We start from the raw sequence: 15,153 nt of genomic DNA, 5'->3' as shown, positions 1-15,153 counted from the left end.
AGCTTTTCAATACCCATTACTAAATTGCATTCTAGCCTGGGCAAGAAAGCAATACTCCCATTCTCTCTCCCTCTTTCTTTTCCTTCTCCCTCCTCCCCATTCTCTCTCTCTCTTTCTCTTCCTTTTTCCTCCTTCCTATTCTCTCTCAAAAAAAAAAAAAAAAAAAAAAAGATCATAAAGACCTTGATGAAAAAACAGGTTGCAGTAAAGAAGCCGGCTAAAACCCACCAAAACCAATATGGCCACCTCTGGTCATCCTCACTGTTACACTCTCACCAGTGCCATGACAGTTTACAAATACCATGGAAACCTTAGAAAGTTACCCTATATGGTCTAAAAAAGGGAGGCATGAATAATACACCTCTTGTTTAGCATATCAAGAAATAACCATAAAAATGGGCAACCAGCAGCCCTTGGGGCTCCTCTGTCTATGGAGTAGCCATTCTTTTATTCCTTTACTTTCCTAATAAACTTGCATTCACTTAAAAAAAAAAAAAAAAAGATCATTCCAGAAATCCAAAGTGGCTAAAGAGCATTTTACAAAGAAAGAATACCAATAAAAAAAAATAAAAAAAAAAAAAAAAAAGCAGATTTCCAGATCATGACTCCTAAATGCAACTCTCAAATACTTTTCCTGGTCCAACAAGTTATCTCCATTATTTCCCTAAGCACTCTTTGGGATCCTACTTATTCCAGGAAGATTTTCCTAAGTTAATCCCCTGACCCACCAGTTCCCAAAATGCAATTCCCTTTCTTTCATCATATCAAAAACATCTTTCATTCATATAGTACCAACAATTCACTAATGTAAATCGACAATTCATTTTGTGGTCTATATGTACACAACCTGAATCTTGTATTAAAAGCTCTTGTACATTAACAGGAATGCCTGAAACATTCCTTAAAGTGTCTAATAGCAACAAAAGTTGACAGCTGCTTAATAATTATTATCATGATTGATATTAAATAGTTTATTAAGGAATAAAATAATGTTATTAAGCTCCATTAATAAACAAGTAATGAAGCATATATTTGTGTGTGTGTATACATATATATATACACACACATATACATGTGTGTATATATATGTACACATATACAGGTTCAGTGTATAAATAAATATATATATATATATGTATATATATATATTTTTTTAAGAGATACAGGATCTCATTTTGTCACCCTGGCTGGAATGCAAAGGCAGGAACACAGCTCACTGTATCCTCAAACTCCTGGGCTCATCCTCCCGGCTCAGTTTCCCAAGTAGCTGAGACTACAAGCATGTGCCACCAAGCCACACTGTTTTTTGTTTTTTGTTTTTTTTCTGTAGCATCTCATTATATTGCCCAGGCTGGTCTCACACTTCTGGGCTTAGGCAATCCTCCCACTTTAACCTCCCAAAGTGCTAGAATTATAGGCATGAGCCACTACACTCAGCCCTGAACTTTTATATATATGTGTATGTGTGTGTGTGTGTGTGTGTGTGTGTGTATAGATAGATTATATATATATATATATATATATATATATATATATATTTTTTTTTTGAGACAGAGATCTCACTGTAGTGCTGTTGTCGCCCGAGCTGCAGTGCAATGGTGTGTTCTTGGCTCACTGCAACCTCCACCTCCCAGGTTCCAGCAATCTCCTGCCTTAGCCTCCCAAGAAGTTGAGATTACAGGTGCCCTCCACCATGCCCGGCGAATTTTTGTATTTTTTTTTTTTTAAGTACAAACATGGTTTCACCATGTTGGTCAGGCTGGTCTTGAACTCCTGGTCTCAGGTGATCCACCAGCCTTGGGCTCCCAAAGTGCTGGGATTAGAGGCGTGAGACACCACACCAGCCTGGCCTGAAGTATATTTTAAGACAGTGTAAAAATCTTAATAAGAACCAAGTCTCAAATAAGGGAAGGTTTTAGATATGATACTGTTTTGATTAATGGCATAGAGTAAGAAACTGGGGAAAGCTTCAATCTTCATTTACGTCTTATGTAAAATCCTAAACCTATGGAAATAGATGAAAATAAATACACAATCCCATCCACATATTTGGAAATAGCTTTGGAAGACCACTGAATTCAACTGAGAAAAACTACCTAAGAAATTATACAACAGCCATAGTCAGAAACACATATTTAAAACAGTAAGAAAAGCAAAAGAATGGTATTCCTAAAACCAACTGCATTACTTCTGAAAGAGTATTGATTACAGTGCTGTTTTTGATAGCTATTACAGACTCATACAGGTTTCATTGGCAGGAATTACGTGAACCAATGCTGAATTATTTCTTTGTTTTCTGTTAAAACTTGTCAGTGGGGACAAATACACCTTTAAAATAATACTAATCACAGATCCTAGCTAAGCTTTTGCTTAATATGTTTTATTATCAATAACATCACCATTTATTATCAAAAGCAAAAAAATGAAAATTAAACAATCAGTTTTTTATAGAAGTTAGATAACAGTGATTCTATTTTCTCTATAAGGACAATCCTACTCACACAATTGAGTTATCATAAAAAACATTGGTACTTATTATTTCAGATTTATTCCACAAAACGAATAGGACTGAAAAAACCATGTTATGAGGCTGGACTTGTGTTTCTTTGTTCTAGGGTGTGTGATACCAGGGTATACTCCTTTTTGTGGGTTATCATGTGACAAAGAGAAGAATGCAACAGAAAGTAAAAGGTAACATAAAAATCTAACATCTAGGCCAGGCACAGGGGCTCATGCCTATAATCCCAGCACTTTGGGAGGCTGAGGTGGGAACCTGAGGTCAAGAGTTGGAGATCAGCCTGGCCAACATGGTGAAACCTCGTCTCTACTAAAAATAGAAAGAAAAAAAAAATTAGCTGGGCATGGTGGCACGCACCTATAGTCCCAGCTACTCGGGAAGGCCGAGGCAGGAGAACCACTTGAACCTAGGAGGTGAACGTTGCAGTGAACCAAGATTGTGCCACTGCACTCCAGCCCGGGTGACAGAAGAAGACTCCATCTCAAAAAATAATAATAATCTAAAATCTAAAAAGGAATTAAAACAGGTTGGCAGCACGATGTAGTTCCCTCCCAAAAAAAGCATCTAAATATGTTCTAAACATTTTACCCTGTTTCATCTACATTCATTATCTTTAAGGGAATAGTATAGTGTGCTTGTAGAATTGTGAAAAGCAAGGATTCTGGGATGAGACAGGCTAGTTTCAAATCCTCACTCTACTACATTGGCCATAGTTAAGGAGCTTAACTTTTTGAACCTCATTTTTCATATTGACAGACAAGACTAATAACACATTCATTTCTAATGTGATTGGTTTAAGTATTAAATAAGATAAGACATGTTAGCACTTTGCCAGGCAGATAAAAACACTCTATAACTTTTAGGTGTTATCAGTATTACCATTATTATTAAAGATATTATTGATTCCTAGAGTTTCAGGTTCAGTGTATACAACTGGGCCTATACAATTGCATCAATCATCATTTAATAAGTCACTTGAGTTTCTCATCATGTAAATATATATATCTATTTATCTATATCTCTATATAGACTACTAAAAAGCAATGAGCTCTTAAGATTCAATGACCCATGATAGGAGAAAAGATCAAATGACACGACGATTTTCTTTTTCTTTTTCATCATACTGAATTTAAATCAAAGCTGTCTTTATGATGATTGTGTTCAGTCTGAATTCATGGAGATTAATAGCAATGATCTTGACAGTCAGTACCCCTCTTATTTGCATAGATATCCAAATAAAAGCTTTGTCTCTCCTATTTTCCTTCTACAGATTTATATTTTGGAAATATATTATTAAATTCATTAATTTAAGCAAGTAGTAGTTCTCCCAGATTGCTAGGAAATTTTCACTTCTCTTCAGATACAAGGGAAATAAACTGATGAGTTTTATTTTCCACAGCCTGTACAAGCCGTTTACTTTATTCAGACAACTTGCTAATGGAATGGTCTGGAGATACTGAAATTACTTCCCAAACCAAGCAACTAAAGAAGTTTAAAGCTACCCAGAGGTGTGTAGTTAATATATACAAAGGTACTTTAACTCACTTTGTTATATGAGCCAGGACCATTTTAGTGAAGTTTCAGGGTGATAAAGACTTCCTTCTCAATAAATCCTAAGTACACAACATCAGTTTTCGAGCTATGCAACTAAAAAGTATTCATTTTCTTTTATAGGAAAGGGATTGCAGATAGATATATTTCTTTAGCCAAATTAAAAGTCCATCATTGGTGAATAAAGAAAATCACATAGTAAACAAGAAAATATAACAGCAGGCAAGATAAGCTGGAGATAAAATTATGAGACTTAGTGTATCTTATTAGCACTATGCTGCCAAATGATATTGAAACAGACATTTGTGACCTGATTCATTCATTCTTTGGCTTCATTTTCTTTTCCTACTTTACCTGAAATTGCTAATAACAAAAAAGGGCCCCAGTTACATTAGTGCAGAGAAGCTAAAATCTGGCCTTTGTTTCCTCTTCTACCAAAACCCAGGAATGAACTTAGCAAGTTGGTGTTATATTTTTTTTCCATAATGGTGCATAAATTATGCCATACCTAACATGCCCCAAAGACTTTTACGTCATATGAATACTATCTTGTTATGCTCATTGAAATTTTAAGTTAAATCAAGATATAACATATACCTGAAATGGCTTTTCAAGTACTTAAGAGTCACTTGTAAGAAATTTTTTACTCTTTAACTTTCTATACAAACTGGGCATACAAACTGTTTCAAGCAAAACGCGGCAAATAATCTTAGAGAAGAGCTTAGAGGACTCCACACTCCTTTCCTGACTAACTGTGGACAAGCTGTCCTCAGTTCTTGGTCCTGTACAGATGAGTTGAATTTAGACATACTTTGAACTTGATACTTTCTGAAATCTAACCAAGGGCATCTTGGGAAAGCGTAACTGTGAGCTGCTATTGCCAGACAACCTTAAAAATATGTTTTCTTGTAAACCCTGCTCTGCTTAATTAAAAGACTAACATGATTTTAAAAATAGATCCCCAAAATACTGTATTATCAGGAACCAAAATCGACTATTTCCTATATACTGCATACAAAGCAATCACTTGACACAAAAAGACTACATTCCCACTTAACACAGAACCACACTGCTCTGTTGACATTTGCTTGTATCCTTTGATGGTGCTTTTAACGCTTCATTTAAGTGTCAAACTAGGTGACAAGCATTAAGCCCAGATAGACTATTTAGTCTCAAACTTGTGACCTTAGAACATTTTCTACAATTGCTTACCTTCTATCCACTTTCCTCAAAAAAATAAAATGAATTAATTCAATAAAATAAACAGAATATTCTTTTCCGGCTCTAAGCCATGGACAGCTGTGAACGCCACAGAGGTACTTCTCTCCTTGAATAAAGTCAGAAAGATATGCACAGTCATGCTGTTCAGAATATTATTTTATGTGTGGAACAACACTGTCATAAGATGTTTGGAAGCCAAGTAAAATCACAGAAGTAAGAGGATTTGTAGCAGCCTGTTTTGGCTGAAGGGAAATGAGGCTGAGCTCTCCCATGAAGCAAGCAACATGACACCTTTCGGTGTTAGAAATAGCCTTTAGGATGGTTAAAAAAGAGACTGGAAAAAGCAAAGAAGTGGAGATCAAAGCTATCTCCCTGTACACTACAGATCATCCTTTTTTTTTCTTCCTCTTCTTCAACAGCAAGATTGAAGGAAGGGGCTGAAAGTGGAGGGAGAAGGGGAAAGGAAATCATGCTAATCCAGAATTGTAAAGAATGGAGGTAGCCTTTTGATCTCCACAGGATGGCAACTTTATTGGCTATGCATAAGCAGTTTCCAACCAGCTGATCAACCAGGTATTAAGGCTCAACCCTTCCATGATCAGTAACCATGAAGTGAGTTATCTGTGAGCAGCAGTCAAGCAGAAGGCTCATCCACTAAATAATCACCAGCCCATACTCAACCAGAACCTAAGAGCAACCACAGGGGAAATGATTGTCTCTCCACAGGCTCTTCTGTGAGGAGTACCAATTATTTGCCTTGGGATTCAGAGCAGAGCAAAATCTTCCCTCAAGTGTGCAAGAAGGACAATGCCATTCATTTTCCAAAATACAACTTGGAACCCATGTGCATCTGCATCACCAGCAGATAATGTTTTGAATCACATTCAGTCTCCTCTTTTGAGCATGCCAGAAAATGCAGACATAATCAAGGCTGAATGTGAATTGGTTAGATGTAAAGAATTGACTGTTTTGCCTGGTGATCTAAAAATTAGAGCCCATTTTCTTAATGACAGGAAGAATAATGTCTTCCTTCCAAATTCTCAAGTGTTCAAACCACAGTCTTATTTAAGTGGATTTTTTTGACACAAGTTTTAAAATAAAAAAATGATTGAACCATAATCTTTCTTATTTAAATTCTTCATTTCTCTCTTTCAGCTACAAAACTGCACAGTAGTAAGAGTTTTAGAGGCTGCTTGGTTCAAATCCCTGCTGAACCACATCCCCGAACTTCTCCATGATATAGTTTCCATAACTATAAAATCAGGGTACAGTAATATCTTAGAAATAACAGCATATATGTCATAGAATTTTTATGAGCATTAAATAAGATAATGGTGAGTGTTCAGTAAGTGACAGTCCTAGCTTCATAGGAAAAGTAGTCATTGTCATAAAGTTTCTTACTGTACCTAGAGTTTGAATTCCATCTCATCTTTTAATTATTTTCTTCTTTCACTTTACTGGTCTCCTTTAAACAAAAGTGTAACAATACAGAAGGTAACTACTTGGTGTATCAGTCTTCAATATACATTGATAAGACTCAATAAACATTGAAGCAGTCAATATTCTAAAGTCTCATCAAGGGTAGCTTAAAAAAATTATTCTATTGATTCGTCCGAGAGTTAAACATGCTTCAATTTTTTTTTTCTGTTTTAAAAATGCAAACTATCTAGTTCTTTATATAGTTGTTGAATTTAAGAGTATATACACTTACATCATATTTTCAGAAATCCACTTTTCGGGCTGGACATGCTGGCTCACACCTGTAATCTCAGCACTTTGGGAGGCCAAAGCAGGCAGAAACCCTGAGGTCAGGAGTTTGAGACCAGCCCGGCCAACAGAGCAAAACCCCCTCTGCACTACTAAACATACAAAAATTAGCCTGGCACGGTGGTGGGCACCTGTAATCTCAGCTACTCAGGAGGCTGAGGCAGAAGAATCGCCTGAACCTGGGAGGCAGAGGTTGCAGTGGGCCGAGACCACACCACTGCATTCCAGCCTTGGCGACAGAGCAAGACAGTTTCAAAAAAAGAAAAAGAAATCCACTTTTTGGATTTGCTTCATGTGCTGCGTGTGGTCAGAGGGCGCACTCACACTTAGCTGCTCTACTTCCACTCTATCCCTGCCTATGTTTTAAAACCAGCTTAATTCTTGACCCCCATTTCTACCACACATCTTCAGACTTCTGCTTTTGGTTTCTTTCTTTCTTTTTCTTGTTAATGCCTTTCTTTCATGTAGTCTATAGATTACCTTAGGCCTAATTTTAAATTGAATGATAACTTTGCTTTCCTTCTGTTTCCCTACATGAAATCGAGTTAGCAGGGCAGTTTATATTTTTGTTTTAAAAATTAAACATTTTTTAAAAGTCAGAAATTAACCTAAGTATCACCTTAACATCTTTTATTAACACAGATGATAATAAATAAAGATTCAACCACTTAATAGTCTTCACTGAGAAGCTGTTATCCTGTTTCCTTCCCACTGCATTCCTGTTGCCCAGTTATTTTAAATTATAGATATCAAGTCAATGTAAAATGAAAAATAAATGGTCATTGTTAGTCTGCAATTTAGTATTTTGCATCACTTTAAATTACATAAGAATATTTCAATTGTTGTAGCAAAGACTAAGAAAAAACTTCGGGTAAACTTTCTGTTCTAAGACCTTTTAACCATAAATGTCTTATGCATTAGAATGCCCGTTATCAAGAAACAAAGATATTTTAAGAGATAGCACAGTATTCATGTATGTATATTTAAAAGCCAGAAAGGTTACAAATAAACTAGCAGAATGCATTGGAACTACACAACACTCTTACCAGAAAGAAAGATGGAGGGAGGGAAAGAGGAAGAGAAACCAGAGATCAGACAATTGGCTCAAATAGTGAAACTTATCTAAAAATATTCCTCTTCCCAAAAGAAAACGCTCCCCCCCAAAACAAAGACAAGAAAAAGAAAGACAGCACCAGTAAACTTCCATTTATTTGAAATTCAAATCTCATCCTTTAAAGCAGGTTTTAGCAAACGGATTTGAGAAGAGTTAAGTCTATGAAGGAAAAAATATTTAGAATCAGATCCTGAGAGATCACGTGGATTTTTTTCAGGGCTAACTCTTATGCATCCTCCCGCCCCACAAACTCACCAGCAGTCTATCTGTCAATAGAAAAGGCAGATAGACCAACAAATTAAAGGAATATACCTGAAAAATGAATTTCTGAAGGAATAACCACTTTCTCAAAAATCTTAGTTTCATTGAATGAAAAGTTATTGTTGTAGCATCAAGTTAATAGATAAAAGGCTATAAGAAGTGAACACACTCAAGCACAATACTTAGTACTAACTATGCCACAACATACCAAAATGGAGTTTATAATCTGTTTGAAGAAAACTGTTAGACTTTTTTAAGTTGGCAGCCAGTTAAAAAAGGAAGGAAAGAAAAAAGAAAAAAAGAACTGACAACCAATAGATGCTTTTACAGGTTAAATCTTGTTGAAGGTAAGTTATCCCCTCAGTACACTTAGATTTATTTAAGCTCACCACATTTCTCTTAAATACACTCCATTAACAAGTGATAGACTGTGATCTTAGGCTCAAGGCAAGACATGAAACACAATCTTTCAAGAACTTCATTCATTCTCTGACCAGGTGTCTTGAACACACCCAGGTTACTAGTTACTTGAGTTCTGTGAAGTTTTATTCAAATGAACAGTGTTGCTTTATAACAGAACACTGTCATGAAATCACCCTAGCTACTCAATAGTTTGGCCTCCCAAGTTCAGATTCACAGCATGAGTGAAAAGTTATGAGGAATAAAAAGCTTCAGGTTATGTCTGAGGGAGCACTTTAGAAAGAAGCTTTTGTCCTGAAAAGTGGCAAAGTAGATAGGCTCACCAATAGGAAAAACTTAGGTTTATAAAAATCATCAGTGACTTAAATGGAAAATTAAATTAGAAACATGAAGCTAGAAATCAGTGTAGCTCTAACATTATAATTGTCTCATATCTATTCAAATTACAATCCTCAGATACTAATTACTAATCAAATTATAAATCTAACAGGACAGTACATTCCCAGATAATTCTCCACGTGAAGACAGAATTTGCAAGTTGACACGACCAGCTTTCAGTGATACCCTATTAGTGTGACCCTATCTTTAATCTACAGCCATGATAAAATGTTCCAACATATACAAACTCAACTCAAACAGTGACTAATGACCATTAATCCCCCTATCTTCAGTAATCTGCCCCTGCAGTCATCTATCACAATGACACTTCACTTTACACATGTGAATAAACTTTAACCTAGAAAGGTGAATCAACAAAAATCTCAAAGGCATCTGAAGCTGTAAATTAAACTAGGGAGAGACACAGTCATGAGAGGCAAATATAGAGATTCGATTTTAATGTTTTTGATTTGCATCCATGGCTAGGGGTGGGGTATTGGAAGGACTATTCAATCACTCAGACATGCAAACTAAGGAAAAATAAGGTATTACAGAAGAAGCTGGAAGTGGGGAATGACAACCCCAAGGAGTTAGCCTACTCATCCAGCCACTGTGACATAGATGAGATATCCCAGGTTGAAACTTCAGTTTCTGTTTTCTTTAAAAGAGTGACAATTTATTTTTTAAATTTTCTTTAGTTGCAAGTCTTCCTTGTAACTTCCAGTCAGCAAGCATAACTCATAGGCTAAAATTCTTTCAGGGGTTTACTCGCTATCATTTAGCTGACGTGTGTGTGTGTGTGTGTGTGTGTGTGTGTGTGTGTGTGGTTTTTTTTCCCCCCGTTTTCTTATTCTCTTAACCATTTGCCTTAAGTAAAATCCCTGGTCAAAACATAAATGATAATCATAAACCACAAAAGCTCAAACAAACCCCTAAAAACGTTTCATAATTGTGCAAACTGATTGACTCTTACAGATAAGCCCTGATGCAACTTGAAGCTCAGTATACGAACGTTTCTATAAAAATTCCCTGAGGTGCCGTGTGTGTGTGTGTGTGTGTGTGTGTGTGTGTGTGTGTGTGTTTTAAAGCCTGAAATCGGATCCGTGATTGAAACCAGAATCTACCAAAAGGAAAGAAAAAGTTGAATCGTGGCTCAGTTCACCCACAGTATAAAAGTTTCTTCTTAGGGAGTGTAAGAAAACTATTTGCAAGTGTAGATCCAGTGTGTACTCTTATGTCAGAAGGGTCCCGTTTCAGCATCCTTCCAACACTTCATATGGAGTTTCAGTGTTATTTCATTAATCCTAAACATCCCAAATTCAGCTGTTTTCTTTCGCCAACGAGAATTCCCAGGCAAACTGTCCCCTTTCCGATGCTAGCAACCGCCTGTTTTCCTTCCAAATCCAGCGAGGCAGTGGCTATTTTATATCCTACGTTAGGAAGGAGTTATTTCATGAAGCTTCTTCAGAATCAAATTTAATTACAGACTTTGGTTACATAAAACAACTACTAATAACCCCTTGTGCTCGGAAGAGGAGGGGCAAACTGGAGGACCAGTTTCAGGAATTCTGGCAAGCCTGTGGGCCACAAGCTCCCAGGGTGCACATTTCCCTCCCCAAGAAAGCAACACTTCAGCGCATCCTGGGGGCCCTAGCTCACTGCCAACCGCTGCCTCCTCCCACCCTAGTGCTCAGACCTGCCTTTGCCCAGGGTAATCTGGGCGTGCCCTGAACTTGGCAAAAGGCCGAGGTCTGCAAAGAGTCTTGAGGAGGTTCAGGGGTGCAGGGGAGGTTTTGGGAAATGGGGAAAAACAGACAACCCCAAATGTGAACTAGGAACATTTTCGCCTAAAAGTCTTGCAGGAATCGAGCTGCTCCGGCCTTAGGAGGAAGGGGTAGCCAAAATGCAATTCTGGGTTTGATTTTGAAAAGTGGAGAGGGGGCAAGCAGAGAGGATCAAGGGTGAAGAAAGAAGACGCGGCGTTACCTGAACAGAGACATATTAATCCAAACAGGTAAAAGTGAGCAGGCTCCGCAATCATTGTCCTCGGGTGGATCCTGCATACAGTCTCATGCCAAGAGGAGTGAGTAGAAATAGGTCCCCAAATGTCTGAAGCCACACACCACACACACCACACACAAAGGCTTAATATAAGCAACGTGGGTCAATTAGCCAGGAGTTTTCAGGGCAATTACTCGTCGACCTTTCCGGACGCTTGTCAGTATCTCAGAGCCTTTTGCAGAGGAAGAATTCCAAGGTTGGTGTTCTCCGGCCCCAGGATTTCCGAGGAGGCTCAGACACTTTGAAGAACCATCCAAAGCGAACAACAAAGAGCCGAAGCAGAAGCGCAGTGGTGCGGTTTCCTGCCTCCACAGTCTAGCTGAGCCTCCCGGCGTGCGCCCCACGATGTGCGCCTGAGCGCCGCTGCGAGGGCAGGCGCGGCGGCGGCAAAGTTGGGGTGTGGGAGCGGATCAGGGAGGGCCAAAAAGTGCTTCTCCGTCTCCAGGCGAGCCCAGTCAGCAGCGGGCCACCGGCGGCGGCGGCGAGAGCAGCCAAAGTAGCAGCAGCAGCTCCGGAGGACGGGCTCGGGGTGCCGGGAGTGTGGCTGGGTGACTCCGCGCGCAGGGGGCGAGCGAGGGGGCGGTGCGGCGACAGCGGCTGCCTGGGCGGGCCCTTGTTCCCATCACTTGGGGGATGCAGAGGGTACTGGGGACAGTAGCAGGACCGCGGACACTCGCACGCCTTCCGGGCGCCCCCAGCCCCGCGCGGCGCCCAACATCGCCCCCGGCCCCTCGCCCTCTGGGGCGCGCGCAGGCACCCCCAAACTACGCTGAAGCCCAAACTTCCTGGGGGCAGCTGCTTGCACCCCTGGCTCGCGGAAGCGGTAAAGAGGCAGCTGCCGGCTCTCCCCGGGGTGGCAGAGAAGGGCAGGGAGGATGCTGCTGCTGGTGGGAGGGACGGCCGCCGCGGCTCACCCGAGCTCCTCCGGGAGCAGCGGCGTCTGAAGTTTCTGCTCTCACGCTGCCTCCTCTCCGGCTCAACTGCTTGTGGATTTCCCCCACAGTCCCCGCGGCTCCCAGTTTCCTCCCTCTCCTCCCCGGCCCGGGAATACTTAAAGGGGCCGCGTGGTCCTTTCCGCGCTTCACGACACTCTACAGGCGCTGGTCAGGCAAGTTCTGCTCCTCAATATTTCCACCCACAAGCCAGGGGTGCCCAACTGCGCCCTCAGGTGAGAATCCAATTGCTCAGAATCGGAAATCCAGGCGAATGAGAACCAGTCTTGTTTCTGTCGCCACCCCTAGCTCCCCTGCACCTTTCTCCAAATGGAACCTCCCAGCCAAAGACTTCAAAAATCCTCCTGGTCCAACTTAACCTCTTCCTTGCCGCTTCCAGGGATTGGACTAAACTCCTAAATAACTCCGCTCTCACTTCTCCCCATTCCCATTAAATAAATAAATAAATAAATTTTGAGTAACATGCCTTTAGTATACAGGAGGTAAACAGAGAACATATTGGGCATTCTGTGACAACCATCCTTTTCTTTTAAGTTGAAGTTGTTGAAGCTCTTGTAGGAAAGATATCCAAATCATAAGGCACAGGGTCAGGCCTTGGGATCATTTAGTTATGTTTCATTTGAGACCCTCTCTTTCAACGTCTTAGACTCCACACATTAGAAAGCTAACAATGGGGAGGTAATTTTAAAGAGAGAGAGAAAAAAAATGCAAAAGCGTTTGCAGTTATGAAAAGCTAGTCAGCATTTCAAAACCAACAGGCATAGGCTTTCACACCCAGTAGACCGGCCCTGAAATCCCAGCCTATCAGTTATTACCTCTGTGCCCAGGTCTGTTTTCTCTTCTCTGCTTCTATTCTTGAGATACTTTTCTCCATTAATAAAAAATACGCAAAGCAAAACAAACCTGACACAACTGACAGGCATACATTCATTGACTCAGTCATTTTTCTTTCTTTCTATTAAGTAAGACACAGTGGCCAGGTGCCGTGGCTAACACTTGTAATCCCAGCACTTTGGGAGGCTGAGGCGGGCGGATCAACCTAAGGTCAGGAGTTCAAGACCAGACTGACAAATATGGTGAAACCCCGTCTCTACTAAAAATACAAAAATTAGCCGGGCGTGGTGGCGTTCCCCTGTAGCCCTAGCTACTCGGGAGGCTGAGACAGGAGAATTGCTTGAGGCGGAGGTTGCAGTGAGCCAAGATCACTGCCACTGCACTCCAGCCTGAACAAAAAGTGAGACTCCATCTCAAAAAAAAAAAAAAAAAAAAAAAAAGGCACAGTATGTAAAATACTTAACATGCTGAATGCTGCATAAATGGCAGAATTATTATCTACAGAGTTGTGTACCATAACTTCAAAAACACTATTTCGTATCTAGCAGTATATATAAGAAGCTGCTTTCAGTGGCTGCCTCTGGAGGAGAGAACGGCACAGTGGCTAGGGCAGAGAAGGAGGATTTGCTCTTTTCTAGGTAATGTCGTGCTTTTCCATTTATTTTCAGGTGAGCATATTTATTACCTAATGGAAGATAAAAATTTAAAAGCAAATTTGGTTGCTGCTGGCACAACCAATGACCTTAGAGCAACATTTTGTGAAAACTCTGGTTAACAGCACCTATCTTTGAAAGTGAAAGATAGTTTAATACTGAGAAAACTGACTATAAATTCAGTAAACAGGCTGAAGATAAGAATTCAAAGACTCCAACCAAAATCTTTTCAGCAGTAAAAATATGAATGGGCAGTCAAAGCTGAAAAGCAAACATCAATTTGGTCTTGTGAAAGGATATTTAGTGAGAAACATAGAATATATCTCCTTTTCTTGGAATAAAAAAGTACTTTTAAGATAAGCTTACCTAGTAATAGCAAATAAATAAATACTAAAGTGTGCTACTTAAAGAGAGCAGGAGGGAGAGAAAGTTCAAATCCACATATCATTTGAGTGCGTGTTAAATAAAGATGTCAAACTTTCACTTAGTGATGGGGGTATACTTTTAAATATAATGAAGAATATGTGTAACGATCCCCATTGCGTTGTTCCCCAAAGTGGATCTCCTGGTCTCTAGAAATTTGCTCATATCTCTCAAGATCTCTTTTGCCGTTTATCTCATTGAATGCAAACCATGTTAATACCACCTTATATTTCTCAACTTCAGTAAGTAACACCCACCCGTCCCCTCTCTTCCACCCCTAGAGATGATATTACCTAGGAGAGTCAGCAGTAAGTTTAAAGGAACTAACTTTTGGCCAGCCCCTGATGAAGACCATCATCACCAACTCATATGTGTTAGTCCTTTCTGTCCATTATATAAGTAAAGATGGCACATAAAGACAAGAACTTGTATTCAGAAGGCATTACGGATCTAAAAGAAGTGAAACTCAATGTACCCGAAAACTTTTGTATCAACTTCCTTTTTCTCACTACTACCCATGTAAACAAACACTTACTGAACATTATCTATGTGCAAGAAACAGTAAAGTGTGCTGTAGGGACAAAATGCAAATATCATCCCTTTCATCAGGCTTTTAGCGCTCCTACTGTGGGGACCTACACAAAACAGAACAGGCTCCCGAGTGGCATCTGTCTGAAAAAATAAAAACAAAGTGCCACTGGGGTTAAATGACATCCCAGTACATTCCTAGAGATGGATGGATCATAGCAACTTGTCACCTTTTCACTTTTGTTCCTGAACTTTAAATTACCTATAAGAATGCATGAAATGCTCGATGTCTCTCTGTGAGTGCCTGTGCAAGTGTGAGCATATACATGTGGATAGGAAATGGACTCACATCAGATTTTCAGGCAACTCTGACATGTACAAGAGAACCTTGACTCATTTCAGTTTCGGTGGGAGACACAGCACAAGGTAAGGAGAAAGTAGACTAACTTGTACTCGGTAACTCTATTCTGA

At 39.7% G+C, this 15,153-nt stretch overlaps 1 protein-coding gene across 6 annotated transcripts in view; it reads right to left on the bottom strand.

Moving 5' to 3' along the window:
• ROBO1 (roundabout guidance receptor 1) overlaps window positions 1-15,153 on the bottom strand; it is a 1,127,367-nt gene that overhangs the window by 402,185 nt on the left and 710,029 nt on the right. For 3 of the 6 annotated variants that reach the window (XM_064380020.1, XM_064380021.1, XM_064380022.1), the window contains exon 1: window positions 11,217-11,605. The exons of the other annotated variants lie outside the window; for them this stretch is intronic. In XM_064380020.1, coding sequence (XP_064236090.1) covers window positions 11,217-11,271 — 55 coding nt within the window. In that variant the 5' untranslated portion in view covers window positions 11,272-11,605. Of the gene's footprint in view, window positions 1-11,216; window positions 11,606-15,153 lie in introns of those variants that run through there. 6 annotated transcript variants of the gene reach the window in all.

This window comes from Aotus nancymaae, unplaced genomic scaffold (genome assembly GCF_030222135.1).
Source record: "Aotus nancymaae isolate 86718 unplaced genomic scaffold, 86718_ANA_hifiasm-v0.15.2.pri h1tg000022l_1, whole genome shotgun sequence".
Taxonomy (NCBI): Eukaryota; Metazoa; Chordata; class Mammalia; order Primates; family Aotidae; genus Aotus; species Aotus nancymaae.
This window is presented reverse-complemented; position numbering and strand designations above follow the sequence as displayed.